Source organism: Eucalyptus grandis, chromosome 3, assembly GCF_016545825.1.
Source record: "Eucalyptus grandis isolate ANBG69807.140 chromosome 3, ASM1654582v1, whole genome shotgun sequence".
In the NCBI taxonomy this organism is placed as follows: Eukaryota; Viridiplantae; Streptophyta; class Magnoliopsida; order Myrtales; family Myrtaceae; genus Eucalyptus; species Eucalyptus grandis.
Window position 1 is genome coordinate 17,006,764 of NC_052614.1, and position 24,402 is coordinate 17,031,165.

General features: G+C 40.9%; 1 protein-coding gene across 3 annotated transcripts; it reads right to left on the reverse strand.

Annotated features, from left to right (window-relative positions):
* Positions 1-18,585: 18,585 nt before the first annotated feature.
* On the reverse strand, positions 18,586-22,163 carry LOC104415533 (putative uncharacterized protein DDB_G0277003). Of its 3 annotated transcripts, none has more exons than XM_010026857.3 (10): positions 21,946-22,163; positions 21,747-21,816; positions 21,213-21,341; positions 21,044-21,107; positions 20,875-20,956; positions 20,583-20,667; positions 20,219-20,275; positions 19,777-19,890; positions 19,330-19,460; positions 18,586-19,219 (listed from the first exon to the last, which is right to left on the reverse strand). In XM_010026857.3, exons 1-10 carry the CDS (start codon positions 22,032-22,034, stop codon positions 18,820-18,822), a joined length of 1,221 nt encoding a protein of 406 aa, XP_010025159.2. In that variant the 5' UTR covers positions 22,035-22,163; the 3' UTR covers positions 18,586-18,819. The 3 variants fall into 3 exon arrangements, with proteins under 3 accessions (XP_010025159.2, XP_010025160.2, XP_018717366.2); XM_010026858.3 differs by having other exon boundaries at positions 19,330-19,400; positions 21,946-22,160; XM_018861821.2 differs by lacking the exon at positions 19,777-19,890 and having other exon boundaries at positions 19,330-19,400; positions 21,946-22,162.
* Positions 22,164-24,402: the final 2,239 nt, after the last annotated feature.

The window sequence follows — 24,402 nt, forward strand, 5'->3', positions numbered from 1 at the left end:
GGCAAAGGGCCGGGCGGTCCCCCAAGATCCATGTGCTCTCCTTGCCGGGGCAAGATGGATTAACGGCAGGACAAGGTCTTGTGAAATGGGTCATGATCTGTTTGCTTAAATGGTTTTTGGTCACTAACAAATTGAGCCTTAGGGAGAGCGTTGCATTTTGGGGTTCAAAAAAGAGTGAAACTGGGCTATTCCTGCATTTGGGCTTTTCTAGTTGGCTTTTGTGAAATGGATATTTGGGTTGGATTTGGAGTTCCTTATGTACAAATGGGCTTGTAACGGGACCAAGTTCACCCATCGTTTCCCCTATAAAGCTTTTCTAATTGCAACAAGAGTGCGTTGAGAAATGGAGCAAAATGGATGTAAGAAGAAATCAACAAGAAGGGATGTATGTATATGTAGTGAATAAAAATTTTGAACAGGCACTGGGTTTATGGGATTTAGTAATGAGCAGTCATAAATTATCCATTTGAATCTTGAATTGGTGCAAAAAATTAATCATGATAAACTTAAGCACTAGATAACCAAGTGTGTTTGGGTGAGTCTCACATGTTAGATACAATTGATAAATGGATGCGAATAGAGGGACTGTTGAGAACTTGTTAGTTGATCTTATGACCGACTTTTCAGTATTATGTCACTTGCAAGACAAACTCATTTGTCTCACAAGTTTAAGTTGTCACGGAACAAATTCAAATAAAATCAATGATTATGAATTTCATAAGTGAATTATATATTTTTCCTTTTTAGGTGCACCGGGAGTATAGCATTCCCATCCCCCTAAACCAATTAAGAAGTATCAAGTTCATCAATGTGGTCGAAAGAAAAGGTTTAATGTCATAATACGGGACTTTCGAAACCCAGTCTAAATGGATGTAGATGTCCTATTCAAGAGTAAATCGGTGTTCCTCTATGGGAAAACGTTTTGTTGCCAAACGAGTCACCCACTCTGCAAGGTTGGTAAAATGGGTTTGTGGTGCCGGACCGCTAAGAACCATTAGATTACCTTCAGGACGTGCGGAAACAATGATAAAAATTATGTTTTTCAACGAAATCAAGGCTTGATATAAGGCTAGTTGTTCCCATGTGCGTTCACTTAGGGTGCGTTTGTTTGCGTTTGTTTGCGTTAAAAATTGTTCCAGGAAACAGAAATAGAAAAAAGTGTTTCTGTTCCTAGGGAACAATTTTTGAACAAAAACGCGTTTGGTAAACTTGTTCCGGAATAAAAATAAACAGAAACACGTTTGGTAAATTTGCATAATTTTTTATTTCTTTTATTTTTTCTATTTTTTTCTTTTTTTCCTTTTTTTCTTTTTTTCTTCTTTTGGCCGGTCGCCGGCCTCGGCCATGGCCGGCGACCGGCCGACGAGGGCCGGGCGGCCTTGCCCACCACGGCGAGGCTCGCCGGCCCCCGCGAGGTCGAGCTCGCCCGGTGGGCCGAGGCTCGGCCTCGCCGAGCCACCGCCAGTCGGCGTCGCCCGGCGGTGGCTCGGCTAGGCCGAGGCTCGCCGGCCGGCCATTTGGCGAGCTCGGCCTCGCCGGATCTGGGCAAGCTCGAGCTCGCCCGGCCAAGGCGAGGCCGACCCTCACCCGGCTACGGCGAGCCTCGGCCTCGCTGGGGGACGGTGAGGGCGCCAGCGAGCCTCGCCGTGGCCGGGCGAGGCCGCCGGCCCTTGTCGGCCGATCGCCGCCGCCATGGCGAGGCCGGCGACCGGCGAAAGAAAAAAAAAGAAGAAGAAAAAGAAGAAGAAAATAGAAAGTGTTTCTCGATGTGTTTTGAAATAAGAAACACAAATTTTGTGTTTCTTATTTCGTTTCTTTTTGTTTCTAGGAACAAAAGAACAAAAAAGGAATAGAAACGCACCCAAACGCGTTTATGTTCCTTTTTTTCCCAGGAACAAAGAAACAGAAAAAGTGTTTAAAAACAAAAAAAAAAAACACAAACAAACAGAGCCTAGTTCTCCATAGAACTGTGATCAGTATATCTTATATCTTCAAAGCACTTTTCAATTTCGCATCCCACGAAACTCTTCAAAAAGTAATTAAGAGAAGTAGTTGTTGCTTCACAAGATATGAATCCTAAATTAAAAGATGAGAAACAGGAGGGTTGCGAAATGAACTTTTAGTAATATGGTGGTTTTAGCAAAAGAAAATAAAACGGAGATAGATAATTAATTACCTAAAGAGCAAGTCTTAGCCACTTCTCTCACTCACCACCCTTTTGCTCTTCTTGTTTTCGCTATTCAATAATAAGAGAAATTTAATGGACGCAAACTTAATTTTATATCTCCTACTTTATATGTTAGGATTCATTATTCATCCATGCTATAAAAAAAAAATCATTATAATATGGACAACGAAATGAACTCCAATCTTTTTCAATAAGAATAATGAAAAAATTTCCTTTCTATTCTCATTCCATAAAGAGAGAGAGAGAGAACGGGGAGGGGGGGGATTTCTACACCTCTTTTTTTTTCCCAATTCCACCTTTTACTTTAATCTCCAAAAACATGGCCAAACCTCACGTTATGCCACGATTTATACCCTATCTTGCACTCATTTTTATTTTTATTTTGGTGATTGAAAAACATCATGATTGGTTGCACGAACAATTAAACCGTTTCAAGTATTTTAATTGTGACTCGTGGCCGAGCATGTATAAAAAGTAGATCGTGCCGCGGTTTCATTTTAACCCCGATTACAGTTGGACGTTGGGAAGGCGTCAGCGTTTCTAGGATTTCACTGTTTTGCAAGGTACACCGCGAAGGAACCACGACACACCCCAGGATAAGGCAGCTTGCATGTGAAGCCAAAGTGGGCCTGAAAATCTATCTCTCTCATTCTCTCTCCCACTAAGAATCTAGGGTTTCAACTTTCGAGAATATTTTTAAAAGAAGAAGGAAGAAGCGAAGGAAAGTGGTCCCTGAAAATCACTCTTTCTTTTTTGTTCCCCGTCCCCCCACCCGCCCAAACCAAGAATCTAGGGTTTCCAGAGTGTAGTTAAAGATGGAAAGAACGAAGGGAAGTGATCTCTCTCTCTCTCTCTCTCTCTCTCTCAGAATATAGGGTTTCCAGAGTATTTTTAGAGGAGGAAGAAACGAAAGGAGAGCGAAAACGTGGGAAGTACTAAATTTAACAGTAATGGAGCATTCAAAAGTAATCTGGGGCTCGACCTGAACTCTTGAAGATTAAAAGTGGGAAAATGTTAACACCGAGCCGAATTTGAAAGTCAAAAGCTGATTACCAAAATAATTAGCAACCTGATGGAGGGAGGTTTGAATCCCACATATTTTTTTTATCTTTTGAAACGAAGAAAAAATAACGCAACAGCAAGTAATGAGAACTCACCATGATGGCTATATAAGCCATATAACCCATATCTATAGATATGATCTCCAGTTTCGAGATCCTCCAGCCTCACCTCCTTCCACAACAACCGCATCAACATCATCGCTACCTTCTTGATGATCTCCGTCACCATCTTTGTCCTTCACTTCACACTCTTGGTCTACTGCAGTGAAGAGATGACCCACCGACCATATTAGGGTTATGGTCTCGTACTAGTACTTGTAGTGAAGAGAAGTAGAGGAAAACTTGCAGGTTGAAGAAGCTGAAATGATCAGTTATCTGACCTTGCAACGTCAGAAAATCTCGGACTGGTTGCACTGCTGAAAGGTCGATGGCAAGACGATGAAAATGAAGGAGAAGAATGATTTTAGGTGAGGAGTGTCTTGAGTCAAGGGTTACTTAAATTGAGAGAAAGGAGGGGAACACCTGCATGCACAGATCCCTAGGTGGAGGCCAAAGATTATTACTGGACACCGTCACTCTCAACTGTTCATACAGTCTAATCAAGGCTGAAGCTTGGTAAGAGCCATCGGAGTGGACCTACTGTTGTGATGTCTCTAATTATTTATTCCTTGTTTGTTTCTTTACAGTTGCCAAGATCGTATCTTAGGAATTTGATGAGGACAACTTGGAGGAAAGCCTGACATTTTTGTCCTTTGTAAATATAGTGCGTGAGATCAAAAATTTGAAGCGGCATTGTCTTCATTTGATCTTTTGGGAACTATCTCCTTCATATCAAAGCATGCAATAAGAATACTTCATTGAGCATCTCCTTCATGTCACTGAAACCTGCATTTCTAATTGGAATCCAGGTTGTGGTTGCGACTATGGCTTTTGGAGTGACGGGATCAACTAGTAATTCTAATAAGTTAGGAATCAATTAAATTCCTACATTGACGCAGCAGAGATGGAAGAATATTGGTAATCAATCCAAAATACACGCACTGAAAGCACAATCAATCTCTCACACGCCAAAATTCCAAAGCAAACTCTCCTTTCGGTAACTAACTAAAATCAAGAGTTGTCGTACATGAACATTCAAAGCAATTTTAATAGCTACAAAGCCCTAAAGATAGTATATTCAAACTAGGAAATAGATAACTATAAAACCCAAGTAAGACAATCATAACCTAAACTAATAAATTGTAAATCAAAACAAACTAATATCATTGAAAACCTAATGATACCAAAGACAAGAATGTCAATATCATAAACCTCCACTTGGAAAAAGCTGATCCCATGGAATTGTATGCACTCCCACTCAACTGCTAATACATATTCAATCTCAAATATTGAAATGCTAAAAATCTATTGTGTTCTACCATGCTACCAATTTCGAATTTCTGTGACGATCCATGCGCTTCTTTCCCTAGAACATCTCAAAAATTAAATCTTGCTCATGATTCCTCGAAGTTACATGCTATCACTAAAAAATAACATTTTCACAATGAGTTTTTTCTTTCCCTTGGGCAACCACTTTAACAACATCCATCGTTTTTCGCGAGATGTTTCTTTTCCAAACAGATGGTGCTCCAAAATCAGGAAAAGCGATGCTTAAGGTGGGCTCTTGATGGTGATATCAACCTTCTTTATACGACTCACCACGTTGTTCGTTCATTGGTGGACCCATCTAGCACCGCTTCATTTTCTCTTTGTTTCCCCCCCCAAACATCATAATGAATACGATGCACGCGCGATCCTCGGGGCATCAGCTATTTGCCCTGCTTAAAGTATAATGTCACCCAACAAAATGAACTCCAACCCATCTTCGAAAAGAACGACACGAATTTCCATTTTATTCTCGTTCTGTCAAGGGAAAGGACATTTCCATACCTTTTTCTTTACCAGTTCCGCGTTCCACATTATCTCCTTCATTGTAGCTGTTACCCATCGCGACTATCCGGGCGCTCATTTTTCGTGAATTGAAAAGCACCACGGTTAGTTTCGCGAGAGAATGCTTCCGATCAGACCATTTCATACATGTTGGGTTTCGACTGTCCTTGAACTGTTGAGCATATAAAAACGAAGTTGATTGTGTTGGAGTTTGATATGAGATGGACCTGCGGATAATGGATTTGGCGTGTTAAACTTGCATGTGAAGCCAAGGATCTAGGGTTGGCATGGTAATGTTAGACTATTCACGGTTTTATTCTCTGGTGGTGGGATGGAGTGTTTGATTGACATCAGGTTTATAAAATTTTGTGGGATCGTAACGTAGAAATATACAATGGGGGAGGAAAGTAGGAATTTGAAATAACGAAAGGACTAATGGGGAAGTCATGCAGCAGACTACTCTTTTAGGCTAAAGGCATTATCTCCACCATACCAATTAAAGAAATATCTACCATGGGATCTTAGAAGAAAAACTACGGGTTGCGTGTGTGGATAATGAAACTAAAAACTTGAAAAAGCGGGCGCTTAACAGTTGAACGCGCAAGGACAATGACATGATCACTCACAGAATCCGTGCATTCTGAAGACACTGGCTCATCATCTTCCGTCCTTAATCGATTCATCTTCAAATTAAGCTTCATGTTGCTTAAAGTTGATAGGTTGCTGTCACTTAATATTACCTCCATGAATTCGGTCAAGTTCTAAACTGCTACTCATGTATCGTCCTGAAACTATGTCAAGCGTGTTCCACCAACTTTGTGTATGTGCTGAAGGATGGATCGCAAGTTTCACGACCAAATCAGCTTTTGATATCTAGCTCATAGGAACAAGAACAGTTCCAAGAACCAAATACAGCAAAAAAGTTGCTTGCAAAACCATAGTGAGCACAGCCCTAGCATATCTACATATACTGATTGATGGAATAAGAACAATCCATAAACACATGAGGGTTCGAGTAAAAGAAGAAAGCCTAAGCAGAAAGGAGCTTGAAGCTCAACGACAGTACCTTGGAAGCCTTCACACGGGTGAGACAGATTCCGACTAAGCCAACTTCTGTCCGATATTCTAGCCTGTATCTAAATCAAATCTAGTGCATGATATATAAAATTAAAACAGATAGAACTAGTCAGATAAAGGGGGAAGGGAATAGAAGGCCAAGTGATTATGTGACAACAAACTGATCATTGCGGTGTTTCATAGACTACTGGATCTGATGTATCAGATTGTTACTACAGATAATAAAACAATAAGGCTGTCAAAACTTTTCTAATGGAATGTCCATAAGATAACCAAATCTAACGTGGATAAATTAAGAAAATTTAACCCATAACACCAATGTTTATTTGGAAATTCTGATGTACTTTGGACGGCTTACTTCAAAAACATGTTTTGCTGGAGAACATATCCGGAAAGGAAAGCATGAACTCGACAAAAGTAGATCGCGGCAGCCGATCGAATATCGATGAGAGTAGGACCGAAAGCTAATTTCAGTCTGCACATAAATCCACACAATGCATGTAACAATAAACCACCTGTGATTAAAACCATCTTCATAACTAAAATCAAATTGTGCTCTTTTGCCAGAAAAAGAAAAAGAAAAAGAAATACATCTACGCCTAATATAATTGAACAAACCAAGCAAGCATGTAACAAGCATTCAGTTCTTCAAAAATATATATGAACGAGTACCATAGATACCTTGTATCTCCCTCAAGTACACATTTCTGAAAGATGTCCACACACTTATAAGCTGAGTAGGGCACATTTTTCTTTTCTAAAACAACAAACAGACAGAGAAAAACATTGGAGGAAGGTTGGTTTACTCAAGTTCAGTTTCTTCGCAGCAACTTCTTGATCCATTTTTTGGCTTCCTCAATTTTCCGTTCACAATCACTGAAAAATGCTGCTTGTTCGCTTACGCGGTTGTCGATCCGGCAATATGTGGCAAAATGCTCGCAATTGTTGTTGATGAGGTTGTAATCACCAAACAAATTATCCGTGTGAAGCTCACTGGCCTTATTGATGACTTGATGGGGCAATTTGGTATTGAGTAATGTGGTGCAAGTTCCTCGCCTTGCAAACTTAGACCTCAGTAGTGGCCACCCGTATTCATACCGGTGAAGAGATTGGACTTTTTTGCCATCTTGTCGGAAGCAATTGAGACAAGTTTTGACAACCCCACGGTGGATGCTCTCCTGGTATCCACATTCTGGGCAAGGAGACAAAATTTCTTGCTTGTAACTAGTTTTGAAAAATGAAGGAAATATAGTTCTTTTGCTCTGCGTTCGGGTGAAATGAATCACATATTTGTTGCCGACATAAATTCCTGTAATTAGTACATATAAATCATTAAAGAATCAAATTTAGTTCAAAATGGAAAACAAAGAAATGAAATTCTAGAGGGACAATTTTTTGACATAAAGGCTGGAATGTACTATGAATATTCACAAGCTTCTTTCTTTAACTGTATTGGTAGGCCGATTTTGGACTAAAAATCTGAATGAATTCCTAATCTTTTGTTTGGCACGTTAGATAGAAATGAAATGTGCTGCAGCACCAGCACAGCTCTAGAATTTTCTCTTCGGCGTTCTACTCAAGAAAAGACACAAAATTTTCACACACTAAAAGTGAGGACAGCACTATTATTTTAAAGACAGTTGGACTTTAAAGTCATCGAGCTACCTAGGACGCGTTTGGTAACTATTCTGTTTCGGGGAATAATTTTTTTATCAAAAATGATTTTTTTCTTATTGTGCTCCGGGAACAATTTCTAAGCAAAAGAACGCGTTTGGTAAGCGTCCAAAATTTCTACTCTCGGAATAGAAATGCATTTGGTAAAATTTTTAAATTTTTTGTTTATTTTAATTTTTAACTCTTTTTCTTTTTTCTTTTTCTTTTTCTCTTCTTCCTCCTTGTTCTTTGTAGCTGGTCACCGGCCATGACCTGCTAGGCGAGTCCGGCTCGCTCGCCGAAGCCTCGCCTAGCTAGATTTGGGCGAGGCTTGACCTCGCCCAAGCGGCGCAAGTCCAGCCTCGAGCCGGCTAGTGAGGCCAGCCTCGCCTTGGCCTGGCGTCGGTTGGTAAGGCCAAGCCTCGCCGTGGCTGGGCGAGGCTCGGCCTTGTCTTGGCTGGGCAAGGCGAGGCCGAGCTCGCCCATCCACCGGTGGGGCTTGGCCTCACCGGGCCACCGCTAGGCGACGCCAACCTAGAGGTGGCCTAGCGAGGCCTAGCCTCACCGGTGGCTGGGCGAGGTCAGCCAGGTGAGCTCGGCCTAGCCGTGGCTCGGTGTCGCGGCCATAGCCGAGACCAAACACTCACCAAAGGGAAGAAGAAGAAAAAAAATAGGAATCGATTCTAGGAATTGTTCCCGAAACAATAAGCAATTTTTTTTTACTTCTTGATCTTTGTTCCAAATCTACACCCGAGAACAAAAAATTTGCCAAACGCATTTCTGTTATTTTTTTTTGTTTCGGGAAACAAAAGAACAGAATCATACATTATTTGGAGTAAAAACAAACAGGCTCTTACTGTCAGGAGTCCATCTCATGTCAAAACTACAAAAATCCAATTCTCTTTATTTGCACAGCCATAATACATTAATGAACATCGACTTGTCTGAAATGGTCTGATCGGAAGCACTCTCTCATGAAAATAACTTTGGTGGTTTTCCATTCGCAACAAATGAGACCGTAATGATTGTACTTAGGAAAAGAGACTAAGATGGCTGCAAAAGATGCAGCCGAACGAGCTAAAAGCAAAAAAATAAAAATAAAAAGAAATTACGGATTGAGAATGAAATGAAAAACTGCATGATTGTTTTGGAGAATGACCGGAATTAATTTTGTAGGCCAGACTATAATTAATTATTTATAGCAAGGATGCAGAACAGAAGCAAACAAGGCTCACCTAATTTATTTCGACCGGAGCATGTTTTCTTTCGGACCTTGACTTATGTAGATAAATGATTTCAACTTCATAGCAAAATGGTCAGCAAGGTTGGGACACGTGCGGGGCCCAGGCCATTAAAAGCTCCTCTCTTCGTGTTCTCCCCGTGCAGTGCACGCTCTCTGTCTCATCCGTTTTGAAGCGGAGGCAGCAGAGGCTGCGCAGTAGTTCATCGGACGAGCCACCGTGCCCTCATCCGACCAACGAACTCCACGGCAATGGCGGAGGCAACCTTTCGAGGCGGAGGCGGAGGCAGAGCCGTGCAGTGGTTCGTCCTTCATCCGAGCGAAAAACACCGCGGCGACGGCGGAGGCAACCTTTTGAGGTGGAGGTGGAGGTGGAGGCGGAGCCACGCGGTGGTCCGTCGGATGTGCCACTATGCCCAACCAATGAACTTCGCAATGGCGGAGGTAATTGTGAGGCGGAGCCGCGCAGTGGTTCGTCGGATGAGCTACCGCGCCCTCGTCCGACCAACAAGCCACAGCGCCGCCCCTCCGGCTCCGCCGTCGCCGAGTCGCTGCCCTCTCCCAGCTGCTCTCTTTCTCTCCTTCTGAGTCATGACCGAACCATCGTCCGACGAACCACCACGCGCCTCTGCTTCCTCCATCGCAAAGTTCGTTGGTCGGCAACGGTGGTTCGTCGGTCAGACGAGGGGTCGGTGGGAGCGAGAGGAGGCGGGTGAGACAGAGCGTGAGATGAGAGAGGAGAGAGCGTGAAGGGGAGGCATAAGAGAGAGAGAGGGAAGCGTCCAGAGAGAGAAAGAGGAGAGGAGCTTTGAACGTAATGGGCTCCACATGCGACACGTGTCGTCCTCTTAAGAATCTTCTTATTTGCTACGCTGACACATGAGAATGCCCAATATTTTCTCAAGCGTTTGAGATTATAGTCTTTCACTGTTGATTGGTTGTTGGAAGTCAAGACAAAATCCATGTCAAAATTCTCTCTCTCTCTTCCCCCAACAAACCCAACACCAAATAAGAATCCAGGTCCCAGTGGCCACCCTTCCAACATGGAATGGGGAGGTGAGGTTCAAATCCCCACATTCTCGGGAATGGGATGGGGACGCGTAAGTTTGTGGGTTTAACTCCCACGCCCCACAAGAAAAGCGAGGTAAAAGTCTGAGAGTGAGTGTAGAGTAGAAATAGAGCAGGACTGACAAAAAAAAAAAAACAAGAATCCAGGTTTTCCACTATGTTATTAGAACCCATTGTGCCTTTTTCTGCATCAACAAAACTGCCCTTCCATGTAGATCGTTGTGGCATGAACTTTGTCAATTGATTCTCGAATTTCCATCGATCGGACTTTGTCGGGTGTTTTTCTAGCATGTTTGACTGAACTCAAATATAAATTGCCTTGAAATAAAAGAAAAAATGGAAGGAGAGGAGAGTGAAACCGTGGGGGTGGATTAAACTCAACTCGAGATAGATCCTCAAAAGGTGACTCCGATTTAGCCGCAGCTTGTCCCAGTTCTTCGAGAGGGGAATTGATTTTATCATTCATTCTTTGCTAAGGGCAAGTGTTTAAGTTTTTTTTTTTTTTTTTTTTTTTGGGTAAAGGCAAGTGTTTAAGTTTGACTTGGCATAGTGCAAGAAAGTGGACTCACGAGCCATCCATCATGACCGCAAGCAATCGGAGAAATCCGATTTGAATTGGTCATTAGAACTTTTCACGCCTTTTCTCTGGCGACAGAAATCATATATGAATTGCCTTGAAATGAAAGAAAAACGTGGGGAAGGATTAAACTCAATACTAATGGAGCCTCCAAAGCCAAAGGTAAACCGGGTGGAGCTGCAGCTCGACCCATGATTCTTCAAAGATGAAAAGTGGGTTTTGATAGTATCATTTGCTTCGGGCCTAGGCTGACTTCGGATAAATGGTATAAGAAAGGGAACTCTACAAGCCACAAGTGCAGTTATTAACTAGTGTATTTCACTTGACATTGAGAAGGAATTGAAAGGAAAGAATTTTGATTGCTGAAAAAAGATTAATGTGCAGTCGACCCAAATTTCCACTTGCCTGTTGATCTTGTTCCATATCATCTTCATTAGGAGAGTGACCTTTGCCGTGAATTTACTACATTTGCTTTGTGAGAAAAAGGAGAGAAAATCATGGGGAGAGGAAGAGTAGAGATGAAAAGAATCGACACCAGGATGAACAGGCGGGTGACATTTACTACCATTAATTTGCATCTCATTTGGCTCCACAGCTTTGTAGTCATTTATCCTCCGGTGGCTTCAATTTCGATGAACCATCCACTAGAATTATGTTACTTTCTGACTGAGGCTTCTAGGTGTTGTTGGAAATGGAGTCGATCAGTGTAAATTGATCGGCTAAAGAGCAAAAAGATTGGCCAGAAAAAGAAGGAAGGAAAAAAGAATAGGACTAGTGCAAGATCAGGAAGATGAGGAGAACTCACCATGATGGCTGTATAGTCCGTACAACCCATATCTATAAACGTGATCCCCGATTTTGAGATCCTCAGGTCTCACCACTTTCCACATCAACTGCATCAATATCGTCAATACTTTGCTGATGATCTTCATCACCATATTCGCTTGTGGCCCCTTTTCACTCTGTTGGACTTGTGCTTGAGCTGATTTACCTGCCCAAAACTCCCCAAACTGAAGATAATTTGCAGTGAAGAGAAGAACAAGGAAACTCAGGTGAGACAGCTAAAATGATCACCTGCGCTGCCAAGAGGTCGATGGCAGGGATGATGTATACTGTCCACAGAAGAGAGGAAAGATTAAGGAAGTGACTGAGAATGAGGGTACTTCAAGTGTGCGTGTGTGAGAGAGATGGCTTTGACGGAAGAGAGAGACTGTATGGGGGTGAGGTTACTGTACAGCGGGTTCTTCAAGCGTGTGAGAGAGAGACGGAGGGAGATGGCGTCCACAGAAGAGAGACAAGGGAAAGGAAGAAGTGAGTGAGAATGAACTAGGATTGAGTGGGCGATGACGATGAGGTTATTGTATTAGGGTTCTTCAAGTTTTGTGTCTCCCTTCGAGTGCGTGAGTGTGTGTGCGCGTGCGTGCGTGCGTGTGTGTCTGTGTGAGAGAGAGAGAGATGGTGGAAAAGGGAGGCGGCGATGAGGTTATCGTATTAGGGTTCTTCAAGTTTGTGCGCGGCTCTTCAAGTGCTTGTGAGAGAGAGAGAGAGAGATGGCGGAAAGGGCAAGGAAAGGAAGAGGAAGAAGTGGGTGAGAATGAACTGCGGGGAGAGCAGCGATGGCGATGAGGTTATTGTATGTGGGTATTCAAGCTTGTGGGTGTCTCTTCGACTGTGCGGGTCTCTCTCCTCCTGTGTAAGAGAGAGAGGGCCAGCGGCTGACCAATTGTGTCGACAGCGACTTGACCGGTGGCGGCAGAAAAGCAAACTCACGGCGGTGCTGCAAGCGTCGCCCTCTCCAGCTCGTCAGTCACCGGATCATAGCACAAGAGGATCTCCAAGTACTTGAGCACCATCTTCCGGCCTCAACAGCCCACAACCTCGAGGAACCAGTGACTGCTCCCCGGAAGTGGCGATCTCAGCCGGACACCGTACTCCTTCTCCCCACAAGCCCGAGCTCTCCCTGCGCGAACGGTCGACGAGCCCCAGAACTCCCGGCATGGATTTGGCGTGGACTCCTCCTTCGCGAAGGACGAGATGATGACGCCGCCTCCGCCGGCAGCTTTCTTTCCAGTGGACTGACCTGGCGGTAATCACAGGGTTGAGGAGGCTGGGGGACGCTCGCAATGTAACTCCATGACCAGCAAGCACCTATCGAGGACCTCTTCCCTTATCGAGCAGACCGGGCAGTAGCTCACCGCACCATCTTCCACCGGTAGTTCAGGCGGTCGGCCCTATTCCGATTCTGTGCCGGCACCGCCACTTGTGCAGGTTCGACGCTCCACGGTAAGACGATTTTGGGTCAGAGGGTTGAGGAGATAGGTTGCGCCGCGGAGTTCCTCGAAGCAGAGCGACCCGTGACCCAAAGCTCCGGCTCTTAGCCGCGCCACGACCTCGCGGCTGAGTTGGGGAGGAAAGTCACCAGGAGCTCAGTCGTCCACAGCGAATCGGGGCCAGGAGCCACGGCTTGGCTCTGAGCCGGGGACTTTCGACGCAGCTCGTGGTGTGCATGATGGCGGAAGTGCGGCTCGTCGATGATGCGGCGCCATCCTCCCCGGCGTTTCAGTCCAAGAAGCAAGAGAAGAAGAACGATAGGGATGAACATTGAAGAAGACGTATCCTAGTTTATCCAACTTTTTTTTTAACTTTTCGGTCCAAAAATAAACTTTTTTTTTTTTTTACACTTTGAATTAAACGTAAGTGACTGAAATGAGTCAACCCAAATTGATTGATTTGATTTGTTTTGACCAATTTTCATGTAATACAAATTTAATAATACTTACTTAACTCTATCTATACTTTATATCCCGATTCATATTACTAAAACATTTTAATATTTAATCAAATTTAGGAAAACTCATACTCGAGGTGACCATGTGGAATGAGCGAACACAAGATCAAGTGAGAGTAAGAGAGAATGAATAGAATTAATCAAGTCTAAGAAGTTGTAAACTCATTTAACATCCATATTATTTTGGATTTTACCGTTATAAACCCCTTTATTTAATATAAGTAACTCATATAACAATTCAGTTTATTAAACACGAATTGAAAAAAAATCAATTTTGTGACCTATTTTGATAGGTCTAGGTGGTGCAAATGAGAGAGAATGACAGTGCAATACCTAGATTTTTTGACTAATCATTGGCTCGCATGAAGGCTTTTGCTAACTAATTTCTTTAGATAGGGAAGAAAGGATTTCTCGGAGTTCAATAGAACAACATCCATGTGTGGGAATTGGGACTTGAGGAGCCCAGCATCATGTGCTAGAATGGAGTTCCCATCATAAATAAGGAAAAATTCCAAATAAGTGCATGAATTTCATTTTCTTAAATAAGAGTATAAAAAATACATTATTTCAAATAAGAGTCTGAATTGTTACTCATTTTCTCAAATAAAGACCTGGAGTAGTCATATCAATTTCAAAGAAGGGCTTGAACTCATCAACTGGTGAAGGGCAATTTCATCTTTCAATTTTTAAAATATTTTTCATCTTTTCTTTCTTTTTCTTTTTTTCTTTTCATAAAAAAGCAAACTAAAAAAAAAAAGAGAGAGAGAGAGAAAGAGAGAGCGCATGCCACGGCCTTGTTGTCGATGGGGCAACAATAATGGCCGGCAAGTCACTGGCGCTTGAGCGAGGATTAACAACCCTCATCAAGGACTAGCAACCCTCATCAACTAGCAGCGCTCTTCCAAATCTGGGCAAGGGTTGCCCGCCCTCGCCTAGGGCCCTGGACCTTGCTGCCCAGTTCTAGGTGTTGCAGATGCTGGTTTTGTTGTTGTTTGATTTGATATGGACTTTTAGGGAGATGGTGGGATTAGGCGTTTGGGTCTTTTAGTGTTTGATTGGTCGGAACGCAACTTGCTTGTGCAGCCGAGAATCTAAAGGGTTTCAAAACCATCTTCTGGAAGTACCATCTTTGACCCAAAACCATGTATGGAAAAGAAACTCCAGCGTACCTTGAAAACTACGGATGTTTGACTAAAACCATGTAGGAATCCGCAATATTCTAATAATCTTACTCTATTGTTCTAAAAACTTAAACTATCGAAAAAAAACGTGTGATTTAAGGCTCTATTCATTTTATAAAAAAGAAATTTCAAAAAAATGTTTTTCAGATTTTCCAACATTTATTTCGAAACCATTTCCTTTTTTTAATTTTTAATTTTTTAAATTAGGGTTATTATTATTATTATTATTATTATTATTATTATTATTATTATTATTATTATTATTCCCTTTCTCCTTTCTTGGCTAGTCACTAGTTCCTTGGCCAAACATCAGCCACGGTGGCAATCGACAATCGACCGCAGGGCAAGGTCAAGTCTTGCCACAGGCGATGAGGCTTGAGATTACCAAATTTCGACAAGGCTAAGCTTGCCCGAACAGCATCGAGCAAGCCGAATCTGGCGAGGCTCAAGTTTGCTGCCTCAGGTGAGCTTGGCCTCCGGCCCCAGGCGACCTCAAGCATATGGCTGAAGAAAAAGAAAAGGAAAAGAAGAATTAAAAATTGATTAAAAAATACAATGATAAAAAAATAATTGAAATGGGTACATGAGGAAATGATTTTCCTTAACAAATAGTTGAAAACATTTTCTAGTTTATTTTCAAGTTTCAACCAAATACTATAAAATATTATCATTTTTCTAAAAATGGCTTAAAGGAAAATATTTTTCAAAAATATTATATTGGCTGTGAAATGAATGGAGCCTTAATATTTAAATATATTAAGAATATCGTCTTGAAATAAAAGAAGAACAAACCAAGAAAGTACAAAAACGTGGGATGGGTCACATTTAGTAGGCGAATTACAAAAATAGTTTCAAACTCATACCGATACCATTTTTAATATATTCATTCTGGTCAATTTTCACTAAAGATTATTGACATTATGGAGTGCCAAGTAGAATTGTCGGAGATGACTAGACTGTTATTTGGCGAATATTGACCAAAAGGACCACATTTGAATTTTGATAAATTTTTATAACCAAATTAATTAGGCTAGAAAGTTATAGCTAAATTAACATTTGTACAACGCGTTTCGGATTGATCGGATAATTTGTTCTAACCTTAACTCTGATGGGGGCATCCTAGTGTAACCCGGGGCTGGACCCGGCACCCTCGAAGATTAAAATGTGGAGATTGGTTTTGTCGTGCGTTTTGGGCCAAGGGAATCGTTTAATCAAGAGTTTGGTCTGGGAGAAAAGAGAGGACTTTGGAAACTTGATAGCGAAGCTCGAAACGGTTGTCTCACCTGACGTTGAATCATCAGGCAAGTGGCAGTTCCGGAAAGGACAGACGGCAGACACTGAATCTCAGTTAGTCAGAGATTCTGGAGTGATTGGAGAGAGGGGGGAGGGAGAGAGATGTTGACACAAGTTATCATTATGTCCCGTAGCGACCCGTGCGGCATACTATGAATTTGGACACGTACGAGAGATCCTTAAACAGTGTCTAAAATCAGCAACAATCGCTCTCTCGATAAAACTGTCCAAAATCCTAAAATTATTACATTTCTCCCTATTCAATTCAAAACATTACAACTTTGTTAATTAAATTCTAAATTTTTTTATATTTTATCAATTGAGTTTATTCAGTCAATTTTAATAAGAAATTATTGATGTCAATATCAACCGTTTTATCAAATAAGACAAAATAATTATTAATATTTTTTTTAAATTTCTGATTTCATTTATTTTCTTTTTTTTTTCTTCCAAATCTAACGAAAGTCACTAGTCAACTTTCGTCGGTTGCAAGCGAGGGGGCGTCAACCCTTGCTAGTCAAAAGTGAGGACCTTGCCAACCATGATGCAGGTTGATAATGACGTCCGTAATTCTGCCAAACCCAACGAAAGTCAGTCGTTGGCCATTTGATGCAGGCCGCGAGGACCTTGCCAACCGTGAAGTGACGGTTGCAAAGTCCTCACTATTGACCCTCATCAGACTTCTTAAAAAAAAAAAAAAAAAGAAGCAAAAGAAAGAATAAAATATAAAAAACCAATTTTATTTTTAAATTATAAAAAATTATCTACATCAGCACTAATCGTCATACGTGACACTATCGGCTTTCACGTCAATAATTTTCTGATTAAAGTTGACCGATGTACTCAATTAGCAAAACATGAAAATATTTATACTTTAATTGACAAAATTGAAAAATTTAGGATTGAATTGGTAAAAGTGCAATAATTTTATAACTTTTTGATCAATTTTCCCATTGTTCTTTTGTAGTCGACGCCTTGGTTATTCCGTCACAGTTGCCCAAAATCATATCTTGGGCAATTCCCTCAAGAAATTTCAAGAAGACAACTTAAGAGGTAAGCAATATTCCGCACCGGAAGACTTTGTGAAGTATCATTTGCATTTGATCCTTTTTCTGAAGTACATCTCCTTCTTAGCACCGCATGCAACAGGGTTAGCTTGTTGGGCATCTCCTTCATATCACTGCTATTCCAGACCTAATATGGCTTCAACAGATCATTTGGATGAGATGGCAAGCCAATGGCTTTTCCCGAAGGCTGATGAGGAGGCGTCCTTCGACCGGTTCCAGATATATCGAGCCTTGCCCTCATCGTCGGGCATCCAGAATACTCTGCATTTCACACGAGGATTGGGGAAGAAAGCATCATCAAGAAAAAAAAAGGGTCAGGTTCTTGATTAGATGTTATCTGCAGCGGCGTTTGCTTGTGCGAAGTGGGAAACGACGAATGATCATTGGATTCACTGAAAGGAGACATGCAGCAAGGGTTTAATTAGCACAAAGAACACCTAATTCTTGATGGATCTGTCATGGTTGGTCGATTACGATTGATCAAACACGTGCGGTCTTAAGATTTGTGATCCCAAGTCATCCTTTCACACACACGCACTAAGTCAGCCTTTTCACACACACACACACACACGTATGAACACAAGGTCGGCTGCACAAAAGAACAAGTGTTTTCACTTATGAACGAGCTGAATACAATAAGGGGAGGAACTCATATTTATACAAGTTTGGGTTATATCTTGGCTGTTGATCGTCCCTCCGATCTAACGGTTGTGTTTGAACGATGGCCATCATTACAAGTCTACACTGCAGACCACTCAATGACTCTTAGCCTTTGAGAAAGCCCATAAGCATGTGTCAGAAGCATTCTCATGGGCATGTGTCAGAAGCAAGATTAGAGCAATAGGGCCACCTAATATAGGAGTAGGTGAAGGGCTGGCCAAAGATTGCTCACGGGTCGCTCACGGGTCGTGCATGGGCCTTTGTCTGGATTGCACATGGGCTGGTTGTGTATGGATCGTGCATTGTTCATGGACTGTTCTTGATCAAGCCCCTGTGCATGACACGGCCTTATCATGGACGGTCTTGGACATGCTTCGTCCATGGGCCGTGTCGCAAGGCTTGTCGGCAGTCATTTGCCATACCAAAAAGGGAGCATAATCATCATCAATGGGTGGCAGGGCCAGGGACCTGTAACCGTGAGGACACCACAGACGATCTGGCTTTCGTGATGCGCCCTTTGAGCATTGGCTGCCCAGAGGTTGAATTCGACAACGGCTGTCCAGAGGTCGATATCAGCATTGGATGTTACGTTAGCCAAAAGACCCATCGATTTCATTAGCCTCTTCACTTTGACATCAAAAGGACACTCAACTTTCCAGCAATTCACAACACCGGGGAAACAGGGGTCAGCGCATCCGATTGAAGATATACAAGCCCCATAACTCAGCGTCCTCAAAAGAGTTTCGTTCTGCTATCATCCAACTAAGTATCTCGCTGTCGAGTAAGCATCATTCACACCAATGTGGACGTAGCATTTCCTCTCAAATTTCCTCTCAAACCTCAAAATTACTACAACAATGCTCCCTATCTCTACATCAAATCGCATAGGCCAAGTGAAAGAATGAGAGGAAATGTCTCAGAAATGCTCTGACATGGATCACTATGAGGAAAATGCGCAATCCTTGCTTGTGTGAGTGTGCCAACTCGAAAATGGGGCACAAACTATTCCCATTATGGTAAGGTACAAACAGCGAGCATCATTTGCTTGAGAGCTTGAACAGTCGCATGCTCGATCTATCGTATGATTGCATGTAAGGAAGCAAACTGGCAGGTTGAAGAGTTCCGGTCAGGTCTGTGATGGCAAGGTTTGCCTCGTTGACTAAAGCAAGAAAGTGATCGAAAGTATTGGCATTGCGAATGACGGATGAAATGTAAGCCATTGGATGCTCAATGGGACCAGCATTTCCTGCACTGTCGCAAGCTGCCACAACGTCACGGGACCCACATCCATCGCTATGACCATGTGAACTGCCAATTGCACCATCGCAGCCTACTCTTGGGAGTTGTGAAGATGACTTCGTTTTATCCAAAAGAATGGAGAGCACACGCACAAGGTGCGGCAGGCACAACGGGTCGTATATTACGTCAGCACCTAAGCTGCAGAAAAAGAGATATTACGCCTTCACCGACTGATGAAAAGAGAAAATAACTGAATATCCCACATTAATGCTCGACAGAAGAAGTGTGTTAGTGGAGAAACTACTCACATTATATCCGGTTTCAATCCCTGAAGTATGCTCTCAGATGCACATTCCCAAGGCAGGTGTAAACATTTTACCTGGGGCAAGGACATGATATCAATTTCAGTTCTTATTCCTCCAATTTGCGCACGGTCAAACTGCATCAGGATCCACACGATCGCAAAAGATGAATATTTGGATGGACCTCATTCAAAGTCATGCTTTCTCGAGAAAATCAAATTTTTCAATAAAAAAGGACAAACCCCACTGCTATCAAGGTAATTAAAGGACTAACAGGGAAGTCACGCAGCAGGACTACTCTTTTATGCTAAAGGCATTACCAATGAAAGAAATATCTGTCATGAGATCTAAGAAGGAAAACTCTGGGGGGGTGTGTGTGAAATATAAAACTAAAAACTTGAAAAAATGAATGCTTAGGGTGGAATGTGCAAGGACAATGACATGATCACTCACCAAATCTAAACATTCCGAAGTTACTGGTTCATCATCTTCCGTGCTCATTTGATTCATCTTCAAATTAAGCTTCATGTTGCTTAAGGTTGATAGGTCGCCATCACTTAACATTACCTGCATGAATACGGTCAATTTCTCAACTGCTATTTATGTATCATCATGAAACCATGTCCAGAGTGTTCAGCCAAGCTTGTATATGTGCTAAAGGACAGATCACTCATTCCACAACCAAATCAGCTTTTGATATCCAGCTCACAGGAAAAAGAACAATTCCAAGAATCAAGTACAGCAAAAGAGTTGCTTGCCAAAACCATAGCAAGCGCAACCCTAGCATATCTACATATACTGATTGATGAATTAAGAACAATGCATAAACATATGAAGGTTCAAGCAAAAGCAAAAGAACCTAAGCAGAAAGGAGCTTGAAGCTCAAGGACAGTACCTTAGAAGCTTTCACGTGGGAGAGACAGATACCAACTAAGCCAACCCCCGAGCCAACCTATGTCCAATATTCTAGTCAGTACCTGAAATCAGTTCTAGTGCATGATATACAAAGTTAAAACAGATTGAACTAATCAGATAAGGGGGAGGGAATAGAAGGCCAAGTGATTATCTCTGTGGTGTTCCATAGACTAATAGATCTGATGAATCAGATTGCTACTACAGAAAATAAAATACTGGGGTTGGCAAAACTTTTATAACAGAATGTCTATAAGAGAACCAAATCTAACGTGGATAAAACAAGAAAATTGAATCCATAACATCAATGTTTATTTGAAAATTCTGACGCACTTCTGACAGCTTACTTCAAAACATGTTTTGCTGGAGAACATATCCGGAAAGGAAAGTATGAACTCTGACATAAAGAGACTGGCTGGCCAGATCGAGCACCTGATGAGAGAAAGGACTGAAAGCTAATTTCAGTCGGCACATTAATCCACACAATGCATGAGACAATAAACCATCTGTGTAAATTGTGCTCTTTTGCCCATAAAAAAAAGAGTATATGTCCATGTCCACTCTAATTGAACAAAACCAAGCAAGCATATGACCCAGGACAAGCATTAAAAAATATACATGACTCAATCCCATACATACCCTGTATCTCCTTCAAGCATGTTGAGCGAACAATGCAGAGGAACCACCATTTTCCTTACCATTGCATCCTCACAACTTGCATCTAGGAAATAATTAACAAAAGATTCAGATGATGCATACAAAAAACACTCAAGTGAAAAATAATAAACCTGAAAAAAAAAAAAGTTACCATCTGGGAAAAGAAAAGAAATATATTTCAAAGCCCTCACATTCCCTTTGACTGTATTGTCATCCTAATGAAAAAAGACTTCGTCATAGGTAGCTTGAGGATTAATAAGTAAACAAGGAGAAATGGGACACATTATTCTGTAAGAAAAATTAACGACAATAAGCTTTACCTTTAAAGAAATCATGAACTCGCTGTACAGTTCATACAATTCATCTAGCACGTCATCACGATTAGACTCAATTTCCAATATGAGCTTCTTCAAGAAGTTTTTCAAGTACGGAGCATGACATTTGCCAATCTGCATCAACACATCACCTGTTCAGAGAACTACGCAGTAACATTCCTTCACTAAAATAATACAGCAAAAACAGATAGCAATGAAACCGGTACTCAACAACTAATGCATGAGCTAGTATTACTAAGCTAGAGCAACAATTCCAAAAGAAGCAACGTGAACCATAACTTCCACAGAAGCATATAATCATTTTGGCTAGTCTACATGGTGTCAACGAGTAAAAGAAAACATTCACTTCAGCAGAAATGACACAGAGGAAACACAAAAGATTGTTCTTTTTTTTGTCACTTATATCCTAAACCAACGTCAACATGTGACGTGAACTCAAAAGACACTTCAGTTGAGACATCCTCTTTGTTTCCTGTTTTGGGTTCTTGAGTTTGGGAAGATCCCTCAATCAAAACTTACAGCTTTACTGATGCAGTGATCCCAAATGAACCTCTGAACATCCACCGTCACGGACCCACCACCGAGCGATCTGGGTTTCGCATAAAAGAGACAACCGCGTCAAATTCAATGCACACGGAATCTTGAGATACTAAAGACCACAAAACTGGTGAGTTCAGTGAACCGCGCGCAAAGAGGGAAAAGCAGGGGAAGATTTTACCTCGCGTATGACATCACGCAGTCGGTGGGTTCCATGGCGAGAAACGCAGAGACCAGATGGAGGCTCGCGGTTTGCTTTTGCTTCTCCATTTTGTTCAAGAACTATTTCTTCTCGCCTCGTTCTCTGCAACGCCCTCAACAGGACAGGAACGATGAGGAGGAGGAGGAGCAGGAGGAGGAGGGAAGGAGCCGGCGAGAAGCGGAGATGGGTTTGGATCGGTTTTTCGGGTTCGGGTAGGCTTGAAAATGAAGAAATCTCAAATCTGATTATTTAGCTATTAAGAAAATTCCGTAATTAATCCGCAACACATAAAAATTGATAAAAACTGGCCTAATAGCCCTAAAAAAAAAAATCCCAATTTTAGATCTAGTCTCAATTTTACCCTAAACTGTTTTGCTGTTCCATAAAAATCTCCAATTTTAAATTGTTCCAATTCTACCTCAAACTTTCTTTTGTCTTAAAAAGAAGAAGAAGAAGAAGAAAACCCATGATCTATCATAATTTTTTTATTTAAAAAAAACCATCAACTTTAATTTTTATTTTAAATTTGCCCCAATTATCCCTCCATTCAAATTTATCCTAACAATCGACAGATGAAAAAACTCCCAAGCATGAGTTGTTCGAGCGTTTTGAGTTGGAAGACTTCTAAGCACAAGAGATTGAATATTGAGTACAAAATCGAAATTCTTAAGTGATATAGAATGAAAACTCTCTTGGCAATTGAAAGAGGTCAACCTTAAAGTTGCGTTTGGCGGTTCGGATAAATTCATAATAGAATCTCTTATAATTTTAATTTATTCTATCTTAAGTAGGCACTAAATACAAGATAGGTAAATTTGAATATAAAAAGATATATACCGAATAAAATTATTCTATCGTAAAGATGGGATAAAAATAGATAAAATTTCTAACATCTATAATAGAAAAGTTATCTTTTTTGAATGATAATCAATTTTTTTTTTTTTGGTAGAAGTAGTATATTGGGGAAGGACCAAACTATACAAAAGCGATCACGGAATAGGATCATCATGAGTGGAAGGACGCCAAGATGGAAAAGAGCCAAGTGGCTAGAAGGCTATGTGACTAGAAAAACTAATCAACACTAGCATGGCATGAACAACCATCTACCAGATACAACCAACAACACAACGACCAAAGCAGGAGTGATGACAAAAATTATCGAAATTAAAATTATATTTCAATATAAATACTAGTTGAATGCTAATATAAAAAATTTAAAATAACAAAAAATAACAATTTAGTTATCTTTTTAATTTAGACTTATTTTTATTCATATATTCAAATTTAATTCTATTTTATAATATAAATTTAATATATAAATTATTTGTATTATTACATATTTTAGGTATTTTAAATATATTAGTATAGTTTACTATATAATAATTTTTATCAGAGAATGATGGAAGGATAAGAAAAAAATGAAAAAAAAAATTAAAAAGAGAGGAAAATAAAATAAAAACAAATAAATATAAAGTATGTGAGAGTGTCATGAGAGATTTTTACTATCACCGTTTGTTTAATTTTGAGTTCAATTATATTAATATGCCATTTAATACCAATTTATACATATAATATGATATAAATATTCGACATTATTATTATAATCACCAAACAATGAATAAAATATAGTAAAATCTATGGATTTCATATCTATTCTATCAAGTCCTATAATGATTAGAAATCTGAACGACCAAATATAGCCTAATTACTCTAATTTCTACCCAAGTTTTAGATTCATTAAGACGTTGATTTGGCTAATGTGGAAATTCATCTCTCTAAAAGATATCTTTTTGAATTTGAAATTTGAAAAATATTAAAGCAATGACATTGAAATGCCATATTACTAAGGGCGATTAGAGGGAGTGTTAACGAATGTAGACATGAGAGTTGAGTAAAAATTGATAGGGGTATGCAATGGAAACCGCCCAAACCGGGACCAGACTGAACCGGCCGGTTTTGGGCAGTTCCCATGGTCGGCTGTCTGGTTCCGGGTTCCTAATCTTGGAACCGATGGCCGGTGGGTCCAGTTCCCGGTTCCAAGATGGGAACCGGACCGACCGGACCGGACCAATTTTTTTCATATATAATTTATATACATATAATATATAAACACATATAATATATGAATATTATATATGAAACTTATTTTGCAATTGAGGTAACAATCTTCTATGTGGCCAAGAGACCACCAAAGTTTCGTTGTTACTCTTTATTTATAGAGAAAACTTACTTGTTAGTTTCATTTTCTACTCGATGTGAGACAAGGCTCTAGGAGTTCCTTGTGCTCACACTCTCTCTCTTGCTCCCCTCACTTGCAAACAACAAGGCACTTCAAGCCTCAAAGAGTCTGATATTGACTAAACATTCAAAGTATAGAAGAGAGATTGTTTTAAGCACAACCTTTAATCAAATTGTTCATGGCTTTTATGCTTAAAA